Here is a 21,841-nt window from a genome sequence, read left to right as displayed (position 1 = left end):
GTTCAAAAGTCTTTTATTGTTTCCAAATCAATTTGAACACATCAGTCAGGATATATGGAGCCCCTACTCTTTTGTATCATTTTGTCCACTGCATTGGAAACATTGATTTTAGAACCCATCAAACCAGGTGCCAGTATGGCTCCAGCAGGGTGGTCATGACTAGTCTGTCTCACAGTCCCTCAACCATATTATTGTCCCTCCCACCTAGCTCCTACTGTTATGCTATAGCCCTAAATATGGCAGGTTTATATTTTCCATCTGTTCTCAATCTCCTATCTCGCTGGGGCTCCTTTTCAATTTAGTGTAGTTGTTTGGTTTTTATCAAAATTATATATTTTCAGAGATGTAGCGTTTGTCTAGGATAAGACTACACTGTCTCTGGTTCTTATCATGGTATTATTTTCAGCCTTGTTTGGAAACATTATTATAGGAAAATTGTTGCAAGCTTATATTGGTGCGACTCAAAGTTGGTTGGTTGGTTGGTTTGTTGTTTAACGCCGCACTCAGCAATATTCCAGCCGATCCCGTTAGTCACTATTTACCACAAGCATAGTCGCCTTTTACGGCAAGCATGGGTTGCTGAAGACCTATTCTACCCTGGAATCTTCTCAGGTCTTGTTTCAAAGTTGAAGTCTCCTCACTATGTTACGTCTGTGTTTGTTAGCAACTGTCTAATTGCCATTTTAGAAGTTATGAAGTAAGAAAGACAACGTACAACTGTATGGATAACAACTTCCGGTTTATGTCACTCCAGCTTGTGAGAATCTACATCGAAACATCGCTATATGCATGAACCAGAATTTGTCATCCCTAAAGTTGTCTCACTGTGATACCCTATTCGAAGAGCTGGGATTAATTGGACTTTCTGTTGTTGCATATTGTCATGATTACCACACAAAGTTTTGTCATCTAGGTTTAATTTTATAACATCAGTTGCTTGTCTTCCTTCTGTGGCATTGCTGGGATATTGCTAAAAGTGGCGCAAGACCACACTCACTCAATTTATAAGTGATGGATTTAATAAACGACAACGCAAGTTTCTAGTACTAAAGAAATGAATCGTGTCAACGTGACTTGAAATATAAAGAACAGAATCTTGTGTTATGCAAGATGGCCAGATAACTGCAAGGCATTAGCAGGATAGGTCAGAAGTGCTGTAAACATGGTGAAGCTGATTCATGCGACTGTGATGTAAGTATGTGTACCTCAGAGCTATTGATGTTTCAGAAGGACTGCCAAATGATTAAAATCACCTTACATTCATCCCCCATTTGACTCACTCCAATGCCGATATCTGTAATATTTCAGTCCATAGGCTTCATGTCTTATTCATCAACAAGTCTTATCCTTGGCATTTATTCTGGACTCTCCAGTTCTTCTGGCAGCTGCAGTAGAAGGTGCTTTGTCTCATGGCTTGAGCAGAATGAGTGCCTTGTCTTCACGTTTGTTTTGTTAAGTAGCTTTGTCTTGCAGTTTGGTCTATACGTAGAAGAGTGACCTGTCTTAACTTTGACCCTAGAGATTGGTCCTAGCATGGGAACAGGAGTGTCCTATCAGTGCAAGGGTGTCCGATCTTCATGGGGACCCCAGTGATGGGGTTCTAGTTTGAGTGCCACAGGCATGTTCAACCATATATCAGAACAAGCCGACCAGTCCTTGTAAGGGTAAGAACACATACCATCTTCTTTTGGTATGACATAGCCATAGATTGAACCAACTCCCTTCCGCTCTCCTGTCAGATGCTGTATCCATTAGACCACGGAGGAAGTCTACACTAGTGACTGAGTGAGTGAGTCAGAGAGTATGGTTTTACGTCACTTTTAGCAATATTCCAGCAATATCACAGCGAGAGACACCATAAATGGGCATCACACATTGTACCCATGAGGGGAATCAAACCCAGGCCTTCAGCTTGATGAACGAATGCTTTAACCAGTAGGCTCACCCACCGCCCCCTACACTACTGAGAAAGGGAAGTCGGGGCAGTTGATGTTCTGTTGTGCATTGTGTGATCCAGTCAGTTCTGTGGTAGTCTCAATATATGTGGGTGTTTTGTGACCCATGCTGCTGTCTATATTTATTGTCAACAGCATCATTCCAGGGACAAATTTAATGAAGAATAATTAGTTTTGGCATTCTACTTTCAAATTATTATAAATTATAGCCATCAAATGATCTGTTGCAAAATGCTATACAGTGTGATGCAAGATGCATGAGTTATTAAGCAATTGGTAATTTGAAAAGAATGTTTACTCTCCTAGGTCAAGGAAATGTGTTTCAGAAGTTTCATTGTGTTGGAGGCCTGGGGTCATTCATAACAGGTCCCCAGCAACCCATGCTTGTCGTAAGAGGTGAGACCGCCTCCATGGTCTAGCGATAGAGCGTCCGCACGGAGAGCGGAAGGTCCGGGGTTCGATCCCCAGCCACGTCATGCCAAAAGACGTTAAAAGATGGTACTTGTTGTTACCCTGTCTGGCACTCGGCATTAAAGGGGCTAAAACAAGTATTGGTTGGCTCGGAGTCAGTATACTGTGTCTGAGTGAGGTATTCATGTTGAACTGCTGCATGGTATCTCAGTGAGCTAGCTCTATAAATCGGCATCAGTCCGGACTAGTACAAGCAGCCACACACACACACATACACATGCATGCACGTCACTATATAAGTGCAATAATCTTAGACGCGGCTTTGAACCCCATTTCACCTCACCTCACGTAAAGGGTGATTCAGTGGATCAGGTGGTCAGACTCGGTGACTTGGTTGATAAACATGATAAAGTATCAACGTACCCTGAAGGCGTGGATCTTTGTTCACAATATTAATCACTGGATTGTCTGGTTCTGACATATAGCTGGAATATCACTGAGTATGGTATAAAAGAACACAATGACTTAGCAATCCTTCAGTTACACGGCAATGAACATAAACGTGATACTACTGTACCATGAACAGCTACATTCCTGCTAACCAATGGGTGGTGGCCTAGTGGTTAAAGTGTTTACACATCACGCTGAAGGCCCAGGTTTGATTCCCCAGATGGGAACAATGTTGAAGCCAATTTCTGGTTATCCCTGCCGTAATATTGCTTGAATATTGCCAAATACGGCATAAAACCGTACCGACTCACTCACTACTGCTAACCAACCAGTCAATGTGCACCGTGTGATCTACAGGTGAGAATGATATTAAATACAGTAATAACTAACAAGTGTTCAATAAGGAAGCCAACAGAATATTTATTTTGGATTTTTAGAGAATTCCTAACCATTGGTGATAATGCCTACTTGTCCAAAGACAGTGAAATATAAATAAAACTTTAAAAAATTGTTCAGCCTTATGCAACCATATGATAACTTGAGGAGAAGCATCTTCCTGAGGCAAGAGAGTTAACTGACTTTAAAAGTCCAGTTTCCACCCTTGCCGAACAAGGCTGGAATTCCTGGACTCGATCGTAGCGCCACCAGTGGCTATTACATGTTTTGTCTTTTCTATGCCTCTTCTATTGACCAATCAGATTCAACCTCTCGTATCACTTGCATTTGCTTCAAACAAAACGGTGACGCCCAGTCAAGATGATCTGATTGATAATCAAGATCTATATTGTGATAAAACCAGTCTTACATCGCGAAGTGCATTAAATCACGTGAGCACCTTGATTAAAAACATGAAAAGATTAAGAAAATTTCTGTTGACAACGAGTTAGTGGTGCACATGCTTTGCAAATCCTGCAGTCGACCGAAATCTGCATGACACTTTACAAACCGGATTTCAATTTTGGTGCGTGATTTTGATTGGACTATGCATAGACTCGTTAGTCCAGCCAAAATGTAACTCCATAATACCAGCCTAGTTCAGCAAGGGTGGAAACTTGACTTTTATAGTGAGTTAACTCACTTGCCTTAGGAAGATGGAGGAGAAGATGTAATATAATGTTTCTACAAACCTGGTACAGAGCTTGATCATTAACACCTGGATATTCATCTCCATAGCGGAGATTTAAAGCTGAATGCTGTCAAACCTTAACGTTTTATATAATGCAACAAACTGTTTTGTTATGACATGAATCAGAACTGATCAGGGCATAGGAATAATAATTCACTAATCAGCATTGATGGAAGAAAATAATTTTCCATCAAGGCTCAATACAGCTCCACAGACTCAAAGATGTAAATCCTTGAATAAATGCTTGTCTTAGATAAACCTGTGTTCAGTTGTACTCTAAGTACTGTAATAACTTTAAAGATGGTCACTAACAGAACATGGGCATGAATTGTAATTCAGTATTGATTTTGGAAAGTTTTTGAAAATGTAGAAAAATATATGCATTTTTCAGGTGTTTTTGAAAAGCATGGACATTTAATAAAGGATTTACAGCACCATCAACCCACATGAACTTCTTCCGTTATTAATAAAGGTAACACAATAACCATAAAATGTGTTGGTGTTGATGGATTTATGAAGTGATAATGCCCAAGCCTCTAGTGGCTATTGATATTTGTTTAGAACAATGAGGTGGTTAGATGCTAAAGAAACAATTCAGTGGCTTGAATATTAGACTGATAGATTTTTTTTCTGCTGCTTGCTTCATTTTGAAATTTGAATCAATGAATCTCATGTAGTGTCTTGCTGTTGCGTCCTTATTTGTGTCCTTAATCAGGATACATCTGGACGAGGACAGGTTTCTTTTGAGTGATTGAGATTTGGATAAAATGATTCGTCATGTGACATTTATTGGGTGTATGTTTCAAATTATGTCATCATGTAGTAATTTAGTTTTTGAATTTTAGAGATTCTGAGATTTGTGCTGGATGAACCTTCAGCACAAACAAGCAGAAAACATGTCAGTACTGGCTAATTAGACATGATGGAAAAGTCACAACAGTTGCTGTCATGAACGGTTCTAGACAGGGTTAAAATAACAAAAATTGATTGGTTTGGTTTTTAAGACTTCCTAAACTTCCTTAAACTTTCTTTACCAGTCTTTCACAGTTCACAACAGCACTTAGTGGTCACGGGTTCAAATTTCAGAGGAGGACATAGGTGGTCTGGCTGTCTGAGGCGCTGCAATTTGCTGTCCCGAGTTGCGTACCTTGGACACGCCAGAAACCTTTGATTTGTGGGGTTGAATCCCGGTTCTCCCCGATTGTGTTTCTAGGTTTGTCAGCACCATACCCATGCAAGGGTTCAACCATAGTGGTAAAATGTCTAAGACCTGCTTCAATTTGGGCTTTCCTCCCTCATTAACATGACACAATATGATATACCTGGAATACTGTTCAATACTCCTCAAATCCTGGTCTGCCTGCACAATACAGATGGTAGTATGTGTGCATGATGCTTATGTCTACCTAAGGGTCAAATGTCTGTGACCAGAGTCATTTCGGGCTTCTTCCCGCATTTGTTTTGTCTGAAATGCGAGGTCCACACCTGTCACTTCTCCAAACCCCTCCTTGTGCTACAACTATTGTATTTGTATGTTAAGGCATAGGAATTGCTGCAGTCATAGCCAAAGCCTTCCTTTCCAAATTGAAGGACTGCCTCTGTGGTCTAGTGTAAAGCAGAAGGTCCTGGGTGCCGATCCCTGGCTGCGTCATATAAAAGAATTTAAAGATGGTACTTGTTGTTACCCTGTCTGGCGCTTGGCATTAAGGGGATAAAACAAGGACCGGTCAGGTTGGAGTCAGTATACTGTGCCAGAGTGGGGTATTCATGTTGAATTGCGGCATGGTATCTTAGTAGGCTATTTGTCCGTGGGTATTCTGGGTTGATATGTCCTCTGTAACCTGTGCTGGTCATAAGAGACAGAGCTAACTGGATCTTGTGATCGGTCTCGGTGACTTTAGTGGATGATATGTCCTTGTACCCTGATGGCATGGATTGTTGCCCATGATGTCAATCACTGGATTATCTGGTTCTTTACAGGCTGCCGTCATGTGTGTTTGGAATATTGCTGAGTGGTCATTTAACAGCACACAAACAGCCAATACATCAAGTTAAGATATTAGTAGGCGACCGTGTTGTAGTGGGTAGTCCTGATAAACTGACTTTTGTAATACATATCCACTGATTAAGTACTTAATCATTTATGTTTAACTACATCACAAAAATACATGTTCATAAATTTATCACTGGTAACGTATATTTATTAGTGACTGAAAAATCACATAAGGCTTTATTTTCAGTATTTCAATTTATGTTACGACAATATTTTAGAATTTGATCCAAACTGATACCAGGAATAAGGACTTGGTTGAAGTGTATAAAGTTGAAACTTAATCCACATAAAATGGACTCCTTTCTTGACAGTTTAAACAGGGCCAGTTTATGACTTCTATGACAGCTTTATGAAATCTAGAGCTCTTGGCAACATATTCAGATTGAGATTTCATGTCCCACTGCTTGCTTTGAAAGCTCATATTATCACATATTATCATCAACTAATCTTTATGAAAGTCCTTCCAGGGAGTTCTCCTGGTTGGAATCTTGTATATCAGCATAAAGGCAAGCAAGCATGTGGAAATGAATGTGTAGATGTTTTTTTGCTGGTGTGACGTGACTCCGTTAGGGAAAGAGTCCTTTAATTGAGTCCCATTGAGCTAATGGGAGAGTGAGGCTATACACAGCTTGTCTAGGTAATTTTCTTTTCACAAATGTTCACAGCGTTAGAAAATGTGAAAGTTTGTGTTAACCTTTTGTTGCCTTTCTCACATAGGCTGTCTACTGTAAAAAGTCCCAACAAAACGGAATATGGCAAGTATTTTACATCAAAGTGGCCGCCAGGCAAACAAGGAGTGTTTTTCTTCCCAGTGGGGATAGGGCTGGTCTCTAGTTCTGTCAATGGTCTATGGTAAAACTTGGAACAGGACATGCTGAAGCTCCCCACACTTGTGGGTTGTTTTGTAGGCTATCTCTTTGTGGGGGTCTTCTTCAGGTAAATAGTTTCTTCGAGTGTGAGGATGCATGTTGTTTTGTGAAAACATTCATTCCTGTTTGACACATTTGACAAGATTTCCAGATTTGGGTCTCGCACTGACATCAAAGTCTTCTGCCAGCTTCAGGGGACCATTAGAGTGTTGTTTTGTAGAGAATGAATTTGATGATAAGAAACATGGGGATTTGTGTGAGTATCTTTAATTTGTTTTAAAGGTAAAAAATTATAAGGTCAAGGTATAGCATAATGACACATGTATCAGATGTTGCATTTATCATGATGTATTAGAAAAAACAAAATAGATGAAATATCAATCAGGTCACTCGATAAACATTTCTTTAAACATGTTAAAATAAAAACCACATTTACTGGACCATGATTAGGTAGATGTAAAGTGTAAAATTTAGTCCCAGAAATAAAGTTATCTTATTTGAAAATATATTATATCTACAAAATATAAATGGAACCCAGAGAACAAAGATTAATTTTCAGTACTGATGCTTCACCACTTGCTGAATCATTCTAGACTTGAGTTGGTTCCTTTGTTAATTTATTTTCTAGAGTCTTGAGGACAGACTGGTAGATGTATACATGATATAAATAGGTTGAGGGTTTATGAAGCTGAGTGGAATAACTTGAATAGACAATGTCTATATATGTTTTGAAGATTATGGAAAATATATTTTTGTAATCTTGTTTTATTGCTATTTTGAGGATATTTTGTGTTCATATACTTTGTGTTTAACATCGCTGTTGGAATTGTCATCAATTGTCTTGCAACTCGATTCAGCTACTAATGCAGTGGAATAGCAGTGTCTGAAATTAAGGGTCTCCGGGGGTCCCAGACGATTGCTGCTGTGACATGTGTCAGGGGACTCATACATTTTGAACTTTTAACATATAAGGATTGTGCCAAGGACATTGGTTTTGGTTGGTTTGTTGTTTAACGCCGCACTCAGCAATATTCCAGCTGTATGACGGCGGTCTGTAAATAATCCAGTCTGGACCAGGCAATCCAGTGATTGATATCATGAGCATCAATCCACGCAAATGGGATTGATGACATGCATCAACCAAGTCAGCGAGCCTGATCACCCGATCCCGTTACTCGCCTTTTACGACAAGCATGGGTTGCTGAAGACCTATTCTACCCTGAAATCTTCACGGGTCGCCAAGGACATTGAAATATCCATGACCCATGACCCAATATAATAATAAATAATTATTATATGCATATTTGTGATGTGACAAATCCACATGAAATACATGTCATCACTCAGCCCAAGCATGACTTAGCCACTCGCTATGCTAAAGGTACGTCACAAATTGACATGTTCATAACCTTCATGGACTATGATCAAAGCTCCCTCCACCCAGTGGGGATTCCAGGTTAGAATATAGGTCTCAAGAAACCTATGTTTGTTGGAGGTCAATAAGGTGATAATGCTTGATGACTCGGTTAATTGTATGTCATCGAACACTGACGGTGTGGGATGTTGCTCTCTCACTGGCTTGCCTTGTCCAGATCCATCTTTTACAGTCTGCCACCATATGGCTTGTATATTGCTGAGTGCAGTTTAAAAACAACAGACACAAAAAAGCTACCTTCATTTAAACCCTCTAACAACTTCCTGGGAATTTCCTGATACTAGGAAGTAACAGATTTGGAATCAGTACAGTCCTTGAAATGACATTGAGTCAAGCCAGGGAGCCTGTATTGTGGGATGGTAAAGACACTCCACATATTATTGCAGTAGTGGGACAGTAGTGTGGCAAAAGTGTAATATCTACTGCATTTGGTTGCAGGGCTTGAATCAGCTGTCTATAACATGCACAAGTGTTACCTTTTTTTGAAAAATGCAACCTAATAATTTAGGTCTACATGTACCATGATGCACCAAGTGCATTTCAAATTTTTTTTTTTTTGTTAACACAACATCGGCCTTTGAACACATACAATACTGTAAGCTTTATTTACCATACTACAGCCAAATTCCTGTGTTATGTGTAATTTGTCATGCTTTCTGGGGCTTGATGTCATCAAACTGGGTACTTCCAGATTATGTACTGTACTGAAGCTTCATCTGTCTCTGAAGTTGACCACCAAATCATCTTATGATATTTAGATTATCCAACTAATGACAATAATTATGCATTATATGACGGTTACCATTGATTACTATTTCCACATATGTACTGTAACAGTAAGTATTAACTATATTGGGGTGGTCGGGTGGTTAAAGCGCTCGCTCGTCACGCTGAAGACCTGGGTCCGATTACTGCCATGGGTACAATGCGTGAAGCCCATTTCTGGTGTCCCCCGCTGTAATATTGCTTGAATATTGCTAAGGCGACGTAAAACCATACTCACTCACTCATTCACACTGACAGTATTAAAAATCATGACACAGTCTCCAGAGATCTGAGATTTTATTTATTAAGACGAGTTCATGCATCAATGTTTCAACTTTGATAAATTTATGGGACCAGGGTGAAACCTGGTTTTGTCCGGTGCAACTAGGTTTTAATGTCAACATGCATGTTGTGCATGTTTAACCAAGTTCCTTAAATCGAGCCGTGGGTTGAACACTGTGCCAGAAGGAGGATAATTTGATATGTGTACTGAGATTAAATAGACAACAGTGACACAATTGTCCCCTGTGTCGTGGGTGTTGAGTGGCCTGATGGACAGAGATGGAGTGTTCAATGGGAATTGATTCATCTTTGCTGGCTGTAAATGGCATGTGAGATCCATAGACATTAGTGGGTCTGAATCTGATGGCGGAATTAGGGTGATGTGCCCTACTTAGTTGCTGTAACAGTTAGACCCGTCACTCACCCAGCGCCCCAAATCCTGGTCTGCCCTGATTATGTTTCTTGGTTTGTCAGCACCATACCTGTGTTCTTGGGTTTCACAGAAGTGGTAAACGTCTTGAGACATACATCACTTTGGGCTATCCTCCCACATTACCCTGACACTGTGATATGACTGGAGTACTGTTCAAAGTGGCATTAAACCCAACTCACTCACCCAGCGCCACAGTTCATCACGGCATCACTGTGCTGATTACCCTGCCTGCTATCCCACTTTTGTACACCATTGTTGATTCCATTACTCAGTTGTTAAACCTATTGCTGAATACAGTGTTAACCCTATTGTAGAATACAGTGTTAACCCTATTGCTGAGTAGTGTTAACCCTATTGTGGAATACAGTGTTAACCCTATTGCAGAATACAGTGTTAACCCTATTGCAGAATACAGTGTTAACCCTATTGCTGAGTAGTGTTAACCCTATTGTGGAATACAGTGTTAACCCTATTGCTGAGTAGTGTTAACCCTATTGTGGAATACAGTGTTAACCCTATTGCTGAATACAGTGTTAACCCTATTGCAGAATACAGTGTTAACCCTATTGCAGAATACAGTGTTAACCCTATTGCTGAATACAGTGTTAACCCTATTGCAGAATACAGTGTTAACCCTATTGCTGAATACAGTGTTAACCCTATTGCAGAATACAGTGTTAACCCTATTGCAGAATACAGTGTTAACCCTATTGCTGAATACAGTGTTAACCCTATTGCAGAATACAGTGTTAACCCTATTGCTGAATACAGTGTTAACCCTATTGCTGAATACAGTGTTAACCCTATTGCTGAATACAGTGTTAACCCTATTGCTGAATACAGTGTTAACCCTATTGCAGAATACAGTGTTAACCCTATTGCTGAATACAGTGTTAACCCTATTGCTGAATACAGTGTTAACCCTATTGCAGAATACAGTGTTAACCCTATTGCTGAATACAGTGTTAACCCTATTGCAGAATACAGTGTTAACCCTATTGCAGAATACAGTGTTAACCCTATTGCAGAATACAGTACTAAACCTATTGCTGAATACAGTGTTAACCCTATTGCAGAATACAGTACTAAGCCTATTGCTGAATACAGTGTTAACCCTATTGCTGAGTAGTGTTAACCCTATTGTGGAATACAGTGTTAACCCTATTACTGAATGCAGTGTTAACCCTATTGCTGAGTAGTGTTAACCCTATTGTGGAATACAGTGTTAACCCTATTACTGAATGCAGTGTTAACCGTAATGCAGAGTAGTGTTAACCCTGTTACTGAATACAGTGTTAAGCCTATGCTGAGAAGTGTTAACCCTATTACTGAATACAGTGTTAACCCTAATGCTGAGTTATGTTAAGCCTATTGCTGAGTTGGGTTAAGCCTATTACTGAATACAGTGTTAACCCTATTGCTGAGGAGTGTTAACCCTATCATGCCTATTGGAGAGTAGTGTCAACCCTATCATGCCTATTGCTGAGTCGTGTTAACCCTATCATGCCTATTGCTGAGTCGTGTTAACCCTATCATGCCTATTGCAGAGTAGTGTTAACCCTATTACTGAATACAGTGTTAACCCTCTTTGCTGAGCACTCTGGTATGCCTGTTGACATAGTGATGGTCTCAGCACAGACCAGTCTGATTCAGATTCAGATGCAGCTATTTCAGAAGGGGATTTCCCAATTCATTTAAATGCCATCATATAGTTTTGTATATTTTTGAATCGTATTCTACATGTCATATCTGTTGCAGGGCTGCTGCCGAAAGATCTCCGCCTGTTCCTGAATGCCCGCTTCCTTAAGGGGTCGGTTGACCATGACCTTCAGCAGACAATCCGAGACAATCTCTACATGCGGACTGTACCATGTGAGTATTTACTATCCCGTACAGTCACAAAGCAAAGAATTGAGGGTATTCAGATGACAAGTCGCATTGGGGATGTTCATATTAACGAGATACATTGGGGGTGTTCATATTATCAAGATACATTGGGGATGATCATATTGGCAAGATATGTTGGGGGGTGTTCATATTGGCAAGATATGTTGGGGGTGTTCATATTGACAAGATATACTGGGGATGATCACATTGACAAGATACGTTGAGGGTATTCAGTTTGACAAGATACAGTGAGGGTATTCAGTTTGACAAGACACAGTGAGGGTATTCAGTTTGACAAGACACATTGAGGGTATTCAGTTTGACAAGACACAGTGAGGGTATTCAGATTGACAAGATACAGTGAGGTTATTCAGTTTGACAAGATACAGTGAGGGTATTCAGTTTGACAAGATACGTTGAGGGTATTCAGTTTGACAAGACACAGTGAGGGTATTCAGATTGACAAGATACATTGAGGGTATTCAGTTGGACAAGACACAGTGAGGGTATTCAGTTGGACAAGACACAGTGAGGGTATTCAGTTTGACAAGACACAGTGAGGGTATTCAGTTTGACAAGATACAGTGAGGTTATTCAGTTTGACAAGATACAGTGAGGGTATTCAGTTTGACAAGATACGTTGAGGGTTTTCAGTTTGACAAGACACAGTGAGGGTATTCAGATTGACAAGATACATTGAGGGTATTCAGGTGGACAAGACACAGTGAGGGTATTCAGTTCGACAAGATACATTGAGGGTATTCAGTTTGACAAGATACAGTGAGGGTATTCAGTTGACAAGATACGTTGAGGGTATTCAGTTTGACAAGATACAGTGAGGGTATTCAGTTTAACAAGATACAGTGAGGGTATTCAGTTTGACAAGATACAGTGAGGGTATTCAGTTTGACAAGCTACAATGAAGGTATTCAGATTGACAAGATACAGTGAGGGTATTCAGTTTGACAAGACACAGTGAGGGTATTCAGTTTGACAAGATACAGTGAGGGTATTCAGTTTGACAAGACACAGTGAGGGTATTCAGATTGACAAGATACAGTGAGGGTATTCAGATTGACAAGATACAGTGAGGGTATTCAGTTTGACAAGATACATTGAGGGTATTCAGATTGACAAGATACATTGAGGGTATTCAGTTGGACAAGACACAGTGAGGGTATTCAGTTTGACAAGAAACAGTGAGGGTATTCAGTTTGACAAGACACAGTGAGGGTATTCAGTTTGACAAGATACAGTGAGGTTATTCAGTTTGACAAGATACAGTGAGGGTATTCAGTTTGACAAGATACAGTGAGGGTTTTCAGTTTGACAAGACACAGTGAGGGTATTCAGATTGACAAGATACATTGAGGGTATTCAGGTGGACAAGACACAGTGAGGGTATTCAGTTCGACAAGATACATTGAGGGTATTCAGTTTGACAAGATACAGTGAGGGTATTCAGTTGACAAGATACGTTGAGGGTATTCAGTTTGACAAGATACAGTGAGGGTATTCAGTTTGACAAGATACAGTGAGGGTATTCAGTTTGACAAGATACAGTGAGGGTATTCAGTTTGACAAGCTACAATGAAGGTATTCAGATTGACAAGATACAGTGAGGGTATTCAGTTTGACAAGACACAGTGAGGGTATTCAGTTTGACAAGATACAGTGAGGGTATTCAGTTTGACAAGACACAGTGAGGGTATTCAGATTGACAAGATACAGTGAGGGTATTCAGATTGACAAGATACAGTGAGGGTATTCAGTTTGACAAGATACATTGAGGGTATTCAGATTGACAAGATACATTGAGGGTATTCAGTTGGACAAGACACAGTGAGGGTATTCAGTTTGACAAGAAACAGTGAGGGTATTCAGTTTGACAAGACACAGTGAGGGTATTCAGTTGGACAAGATACAGTGAGGGTATTCAGTTGACAAGATACAGTGAGGGTATTCAGTTTGACAAGATACAGTGAGGGTATTCAGTTTGACAAGATACATTGAGGGTATTCAGTTTGACAAGCTACAATGAAGGTATTCAGATTGACAAGATACAGTGAGGGTATTCAGTTTGACAAGACACAGTGAGTGTATTCAGTTTGACAAGATACATTGAGGGTATTCAGTTTGACAAGACACAGTGAGGGTATTCAGTTTGACAAGATACATTGAGGGTATTCAGTTTGACAAGATACAGTGAGGGTATTCAGTTGACAAGATACGTTGAGGGTATTCAGATTGACAAGATACAGTGAGGGTATTCAGTATGACAAGATACATTGAGGGTATTCAGTTTGACAAGACACAGTGAGGGTATTCAGATTGACAAGATACATTAAGGGTATTCAGTTGACAAGATACGTTGAGGGTATTCAGATTGACAAGATACAGTGAGGGTATTCAGTATGACAAGATACGTTGAGGGTATTCAGATTGACAAAACACAGTGAGGGTATTCAGATTGACAAGACACAGTGAGGGTATTCAGTTTGACAAGCTACAATGAAGGTATTCAGATTGACAAGATACAGTGAGGGTATTCAGTTGACAAGATAAATTGAGGGTATTCAGTTGACAAGATACGTTGAGGGTATTCAGTTGGACAAGATACAGTGAGGGTATTCATATTGACAAGATACATTGAGGGTATTCAGTTGACAAGATACGTTGAGGGTATTCAGTTTGACAAGATACAGTGAGGTTATTCAGTTGACAAGACACAGTGAGGGTATTCAGTTCGACAAGATACAGTGAGGTTATTCAGTTTGACAAGATACAGTGAGGGTATTCAGTTGGACAAGATACAGTGAGGGTATTCATATTGACAAGATACATTGAGGGTATTCAGTTGACAAGATACGTTGAGGGTATTCAGTTTGACAAGATACAGTGAGGGTATTCAGTTTGACAAGATAAAGTGATGGCGTTCAGTTGACAACTTGATGTTGTTGACTTCTAGAAGGCATGTCCAGTGTTAGAAATCAGGACTGGAGTATTTGTCTCAGACAACTGCTATAGATTTACTGGCATTTGAAAAAGGTGACTGCATCTGAAGATCGTTGAATCTTGTTAAACATTGGAATCCTAGTTGAGATGTTATTTTCACGTCCCCACTCAAGTGATTAACCCTCTGTCTTGGCAAGGCAATCATCACAGATGTGAAGACTTTAACAATTGATATCCGAACCCCAGCAGAAGTAAGTCTGCTACGTGTGACACAGTTTTGGTAAGATATGGTGTATCAGTTGGGACCTAATCTAGTTCACAAACAGGGAAAAAGGGGTTTAATAAAATTGAACATTTTTGACATTTTCTGACATTCTTGCCATCGTTCCTGCATGTGAGATATGTCTGGTATGTAACCTATCTCCAGCTCACACAACATTCCTGTGGATTCACAACATATATTGATGAATGTCAGTGAGGAAGCTATTAAGTGATTAATTCTGATCCTGCCTGATTGTGGGTTAATCTCTTGGATTAATCAGGGAAATGTAGGGGAATGGATGAAGTGGATTTGGACTGTGGACCCTGTTATGTTTTTCCGCGAATTATTGAAATTAGAGCTGTTACAATACATGAATATTGGCATCAGGGGTCATTGTCATAACCATGATGATATAAAGGTTAGGTTTGAGAGGATCCACAGATTGAAATACTGTGAAGCATATCTCACGGACCCCTTCGATATCTAGCGCCTGTTTTATTATGTTATACTATTGTATCTGTTACTGCCATGATCCATTCCAATACTGTAGGGCCGGTTGGTTAGCCTAGTGGTTAAAGCAATTGCCCGTCCTGCCGAAGACCAGGGTTCGATTCCCGACATGGGTACAATGTGTATCTTCATGGAGCTACAATGCTGAATATGAAAATGCATCATGTCTTTCGTAGGCTAAAAGTTGGCTCAGTCGTGACTGCTTGTTTAATGTGATGGATGTTGTTCACCAAAAGATGGACCCCTATAATCCATTTGTGCCAAGTAACCCTAGCAACAACCTTACACAAAATATTCTCATTCAACCGTTTTACATCTTCTGTAATTTTCTACTTTGATCTGTGGGAAGATATATAGGTCTGTTAAAATGATATGACAAGAGTTTCTTATCGGCACCTCATCAGGATGCTTTGAAGTGATCTTTTTAGAATCTAACTTTTTGCAAAAAAAATGTCAGCAAGATTTTTATATATGTCTATGAAATGTTGCAAATTTGGATGAGGGCAGGTCCTTACTTATCCATTTTGATGGTAATTCACTGTGTTTCTGAAACGTGCTGGTTGTGGTGTTTTTGATCTGGCTTTGATTGATTTTGGTGAAAATATGTTTTCTGTCTAAATGTTAGTGATACTGTTTCCACAGTGGGGATGCTTTTCCTGATGGACACCTGATTTATCGATTCTTCTCGAGTTGTATTTCTATTTTCAACCTAAAAATTACCTTGAATATTTAGAGAAATCACATTTTCTAAGTTAGTGCTGAAAACATTTGACTCCATTTAACCAAACTAGCTGCCACACATTAGCTGACTAGTCTACTTGCCCAAACGTGGCATTTGGTATCATTTTGTGTACATTTTGTTCTGTACAAAAAGGATGTTTTTGACGAAGCTTACAAAATGAAAAGAAATGTTTCAAGATTCAGGCGTCAGGCTGCTGGCGAAAGTCCCAAACTGTCTTCAGATAAGGAATTGTGATACAATGTGATCTTTGACTCACAATATGATTCATGACTTGATCAGGATTCGCAATATCCGCAAGCTTACATGAGGTATCGTGGCTTTGTATCAAGTCAGGCCTGGGCCCATTTCACAGTCAGCTCTTCAAACTGCTATACTTTAACACAGACTTTGTGTCAACTTACATAGTCTTTTTAAGAGTATTTTCAGTTTGGAAATATCCGGCCATTCTCCTGCTGTCTGTGATTTTGAAATATTGTATGTTGTTAATGTAAAGTCAATCTGACACGCTGTGATGTATAAATGGAATGAAACCAAATGAAGGATCTCAGGGCTCTTGAGCCAATCAGAGGTCAGATTTCTAAAATAATTTGACTTCATTTCTTTTCTACCTTGATTTGGAAATGTCACTATGAACACATATATAACCCACACAGCAGACAAATATTCCTTCAATAACACACCCTTTTGCAGGCCTCAAAGTTGCAACTAATTTGTTTGCCATGGCGATTGATATTTCCAATGTAGTGACCAATATTATATAAGCAGATGCCAGGTGGCTAATTAGTAACATCAGGTCACTTACTTGAATTTTTCAACTGCATAATATTAAAGACAAAAATACAATGGATTAATCGGGGTTAGAACTCAACTCAAAAGCTTTACTAGCATGGTTAAACATAAAATGCCCATGTAGTGTTACAACAATGGGGAAATAGGAAAATTTGTACAAGCCCACAGGAATTTTTACTAGCCTCGGGCTAGCAGGCAAGTGTTAATTTCTAACCCTGTTAATAAAATACTGATCCTCAGGAAAAGTTAAACTTTGAGGCCTGTTTTGGGTGTAGATGTCATGGCAATCAGAAGCTTCAGAGTGTACTGAATACCCACAACTATATATCAGCATGGATTTTATTATCACCATTTAGAAGTGCCTGTTTAAGCTATTTTTTAGACATGTAACAAAACAGCTGTTTTCATGAGGAAAATTCAGTTGGAGTAACATGACGCTTGAAGTGCAGTGCTTATTATGAAATATTAACATTACAAATGATAGGTAGTCTCAGGTTAATCTTATTCAAGGAATTGACATGTTCTGATTTGATTAGCGAGGTCTTTGAAGATGAAAGGTCTTGGTAAATATTCATGAGAAAGAAAACATGTTGAAACAAAACGAAACAGCTCTCCATTAGCCGGACTGTTTTCTTTACAAATCATTCCTCTATGTTCTTGTGTGTGTGAATTATTGATAATTTACAGTGTAATTTGTTAATTGGATATTGATTGCCGGGTTTCAGGAAACACACTGTTTGAGTTAAACCATAGGTTGGAGATGCAGGCGTGGGCTGGAGCTTAGGTTTGGGTTTTACTGCAGCATGGCATCCAATGCCATTGCCTACAAGAGCTCCTTGTTGAGAGAAGACTAGATCCTGAATCGATTCCAGTTGTTTATTGGCTTTCAAGTTTATGCAACTGTGAAAAACTAGGTAGTTATTGGGCATTACTGTAGGTCATGTGATGTATGGTGTGAGATGCTGAAGTCGACAACGTGGCTTCGTCATTGTAGACTTCACATACTTGAGCTTGAGTAAACCAGACGTCGATTGCACAAGCAACAATCCAAGTTTTGGGGTACTCTGACACACAATTGCTCAGCACCACTCTCCAATCCAGAGTTCCATGCGGTCAACCTAGTGGTATACCTAGATTCTTCACACTTTACGCAGTCCAGTCAATAAATAACATGTTTTTCTTCTGTTCAATTTTTGTTGACTACAAATTTGGATAAACGTCATGAAACTGTTAACTTTCATTTTTAAAAAATCCTAAATCTTGAAAAACTGTTTCTGTTTGCATATTTGTCATTCGTTTTCATTGGTTGTACGACAGTTGTGCAGTCGTCAAATCCCTTGCGATATGGTCACTTTGATGTCTAAAGATATATTGTCATGCTTCTCACTGTTGCAGATGTTGCAGCATATCTATATAATTTTGCAGGACAATATGTAAATAACCTGAAAGGCTTGCATTACGCCAGTGTGCTCTGATTTCAAAATAGCATGTTTGTTTACAAACAGGAGAAAAGTCTGGTCACGTGATGTTCAAACCAGCTTGTGGCAGTTGTGTATTGCTTTGACATCACTGTTGGAGTGTGGCTTTGGGCATATTGTTTCCATACAATCCCCACTTCAGTCGGCTCTTAAAACAACCAGTGTGTACTGGGTCCTGCATTGCCTGAGATCCCCGTACAGGTAGCTTCAAATGAATGATGTCTTTGCTTGTAGGTATCGATAATGTAGCCATGCATTATCAATAATTGCTTTCAGAAATATTTACATAAATTCCCCTTAAGGTCTTATTGTCAGGGGGTTAGCTGCCTGGACACACAACCCCCATTTGAATACCTGTCTTCTAAGAGAAACATTCTTTATTTTTGTGTCGCCATTGGAGAATGGGATAGCACAAAAAAATTAAGGATGTGAAAGAAATTGTTATTTGCCCAGTGATTTGCCAACTTGTATCTCCTACAACTGCGCACAGGAGCAGACGTCATTTCAAAGGGACATAACTCTGTTATTTGTTGCACTGGTAAAGTGAAAATGATTCGTTATAACCCTTGAAGATAGTGTCACAACACCCTACTTACCACTCATTCTGTTACCATGGTAACCATCAGACATGTACACATCATTGTGTCGCAAATGCTTTTTCGTCTCCCTTTCCCAGAAGAGTGTCCATATTTATATCTCATCGATAAGCTTTATTCCTTCATACTGACCAGAAAGGATTTTATTGTTTATGCTTCACTTGTTTTGGAGTATGTATCCACCGGAGACGAAAGTCCATATTTATACCTCCCCAATGGGTTATATTCACTCATATTCACCTGAAATATCCTTATCAATGTTTACTAATGGGTGATATTCATCCATATCAACCAGTCTTAACTGATGCTGGCTCACTCACATCACCCCCCTCCCTCTGGGGCCTCGTTACATTGGCAATGATGATCAGTTGTACGGAAACTGTAACGTAGTCTTTACTACTGGGATTGCTTTAACATTCACAGTTTTGCCAGTTTACAAGATGTTAGCTGTTAAAAACTGGTGTGTGTTGAACATGTTGGGGATGTAAGATGTTTAGATGGAATAGATACCTCGCATCCCTGTGTTGTGTAGAGAAGCAGCAGTCGACACCGATTGTGTCAGCGACGCTGCAGCCCATCTTATTATTGTCTTTGTTGTTAACAGAAGTGATGCCCCTTCAATGTGGCATAGGGTTATTTTACCTGTCTCTGGAAATTACTTTGTTCTTCAAAGTGCATTAAAGCTGCTGTGATCTAATAAAAACCAGCGGTTTCAATGCTTGATAGAGAATTTTCAAGATGTACATGTGTTGGATAGATGTGATTGAAAGAACTGGGCTTGCGGAACTGGCAGGATGTTAAAATGTCAAAGTTATTGTTAAATTTAGTCATGTAGGAGCTCTTGATCTTGCCTGATTGTTGTTCCTGCTGTACGTTCATGTGGCAGTTCTGTGCAGGGTTTGGGGAGTTCTATAGCACCTTGTGTATATAATTGGCCCTGAGCATCCAGGCTAAGTTATTGGATGAATTGGTATTTGGAGCCAGTGTGTTCGTCTTGTTTGGGTTTTCAATAGATTTCACCCCAGGCCGGTGTTAAATATGTGTTTACCCCAGGCCGGTGTTAAATATGTGTTCACCCCAGGCCGGTGTTAAATATGTGTTCACCCCAGGCCGGTGTTAAATATGTGTTCACCCTGGGTGGGTGTTAAATAAGTGTTCACCCCGGGTGGATGTTAAATATATGATCACCCTGGTTGGGTGTTAAATATGTGTTCACCCCGGGTTGGTGTTAAATATGTGTTCACCCCTGGTGAGTGTTAAATATGTGTTCACCCCACGTGGGTGTTAAGTAAGTGTTCACCCCAGGTGGGTGTTAAATACGTTTTCACCCTAGGTGGGTGTTTAATACTTGTTCAACCTGGGTGGGTGTTAAATATGTGTTCAACCCGGGTGGGTGTTAAATACGTGTTCACCCCAGGTGGGTGTTAAATACGTGTTCACCCTGGGTAGGTGTTAAATATGTGTTCAACCCGGGTAGGTGTTAAATATGTGTTCACTGTGGGTGGGCATTCAATAGGTGTTTACTGTGGGTGGATGTTTAATTTGTTTTCACAATGAGATACTTCCTACAATATTACCATGCTGTGTAGTCCTTGAGGGAGCTGTGACATATCAGACCTTGTCCCTACTCAACCATTTATTCTGTCTACAGGTACAACAAGGCAGCCGAGGCCGGGGGAAGTCAACGGCGTGGACTACAACTTCCTCTCCATGGAGGAGTTTGTTGTGCTGGAGAAGTCGGGGGAGTTGCTGGAGAGTGGCATCTATGATGGTGAGGGTGCTGTTACATTAGCTGGAATATAATACAGGCTCCAGGCTTGAACTCATTGATGAAGGGCCCGGCTGGTAACAGTGTGTTCCATGGGGCACAGGAGACCAAACAAACCCCACACAGCTTGCTCTGCAGTGTTAACTCCCTTGGCTGTGCCAAGATTCACTGATCATGAGTTTGAATTACAAACTGACACCTATAATGATCCTTGTATTGATATAACTGAAATACTGTTCTAAAACCCACTCACTCACGCACTCATTCAAACTACAAATGTGTTACACATGGGTCAGCATGTTTTCATGCCTTGTCAATTTGCCTTGATTTTTGAAACAGATTTTACAAGCAGGCCATCTGGCTAGTACCACTGTAACGTGTTCTCAGCGGCTTGGTGACATTAGCTTGTTACTTGTCACATCAGTGCTGAGCCAATCTAATTCCCTGATGGTCTTGGTGGCATGCATGCTCCTTGTGCCAGGTGGAGACTGTGAGGAGTAGAATGATGTTTCAGCCCCATGCACAGTTCCATAGTTCATTGTCCACCCATGGTTCTTTGAAGCAGGGTAGGTGGGCACAGGTGCCCCTGTCGTCAAAGGAGCCACATTTTTCTGGTCAAACTTGTATCTTTTGGGCATGCCAGAGAGCTATGATTCTCCCTGATTATGGTTCTAGATTTGGCTGCACCATACCTTTGCTTACAGATTCCACCTAAGTGGTTAACATCAAAGACCTGCATAACTTTACTCATTCCTCCCTCATCATGAGGGAAGGTGGGGTAGCCTTGTTTCTAGATTATTATTTTCTTCATAAAATACATATATTCCACAGTCATGTGCAGGACTTACAGTGGGGAGATGCTTGAGATTGGGAGACAGGCAGCAGAAGCAAGCTCCCACTGTGTATAAACAAAGAGGTCATTCCAGCCATCATAGTCCCCTCGCCCTTATCAGTAGATTCCAAATTTCATATCCGCCTGTCACTTACATTTTGATAAACTATTAGCAACAACTTGAAGCAAATTCCACCGTTCTCGGTCTTTAAAGAGCTCACTCGTCATGCTGAAGGCCCTGGT

The 21,841-nt window shown here is 40.1% G+C and overlaps 1 protein-coding gene across 10 annotated transcripts in view; it reads left to right on the top strand.

Moving 5' to 3' along the window:
* LOC139445009 (membrane-associated guanylate kinase, WW and PDZ domain-containing protein 1-like) overlaps positions 1-21,841 on the top strand; it is a 158,212-nt gene that overhangs the window by 15,204 nt on the left and 121,167 nt on the right. For all 10 annotated transcript variants that reach the window (XM_071226062.1, XM_071226060.1, XM_071226065.1 and 7 more), the window contains exons 2-3: positions 11,538-11,651; positions 20,650-20,769. In XM_071226062.1, the coding sequence (XP_071082163.1) occupies positions 11,538-11,651; positions 20,650-20,769 (234 nt within the window). The remainder of the gene's footprint in view (positions 1-11,537; positions 11,652-20,649; positions 20,770-21,841) is intronic.

This window comes from Haliotis cracherodii, unplaced genomic scaffold (genome assembly GCF_022045235.1).
Source record: "Haliotis cracherodii isolate W230 unplaced genomic scaffold, xgHalCrac1.p SCAF_6, whole genome shotgun sequence".
NCBI lineage: Eukaryota > Metazoa > Mollusca > Gastropoda > Lepetellida > Haliotidae > Haliotis > Haliotis cracherodii.
This window is presented reverse-complemented; position numbering and strand designations above follow the sequence as displayed.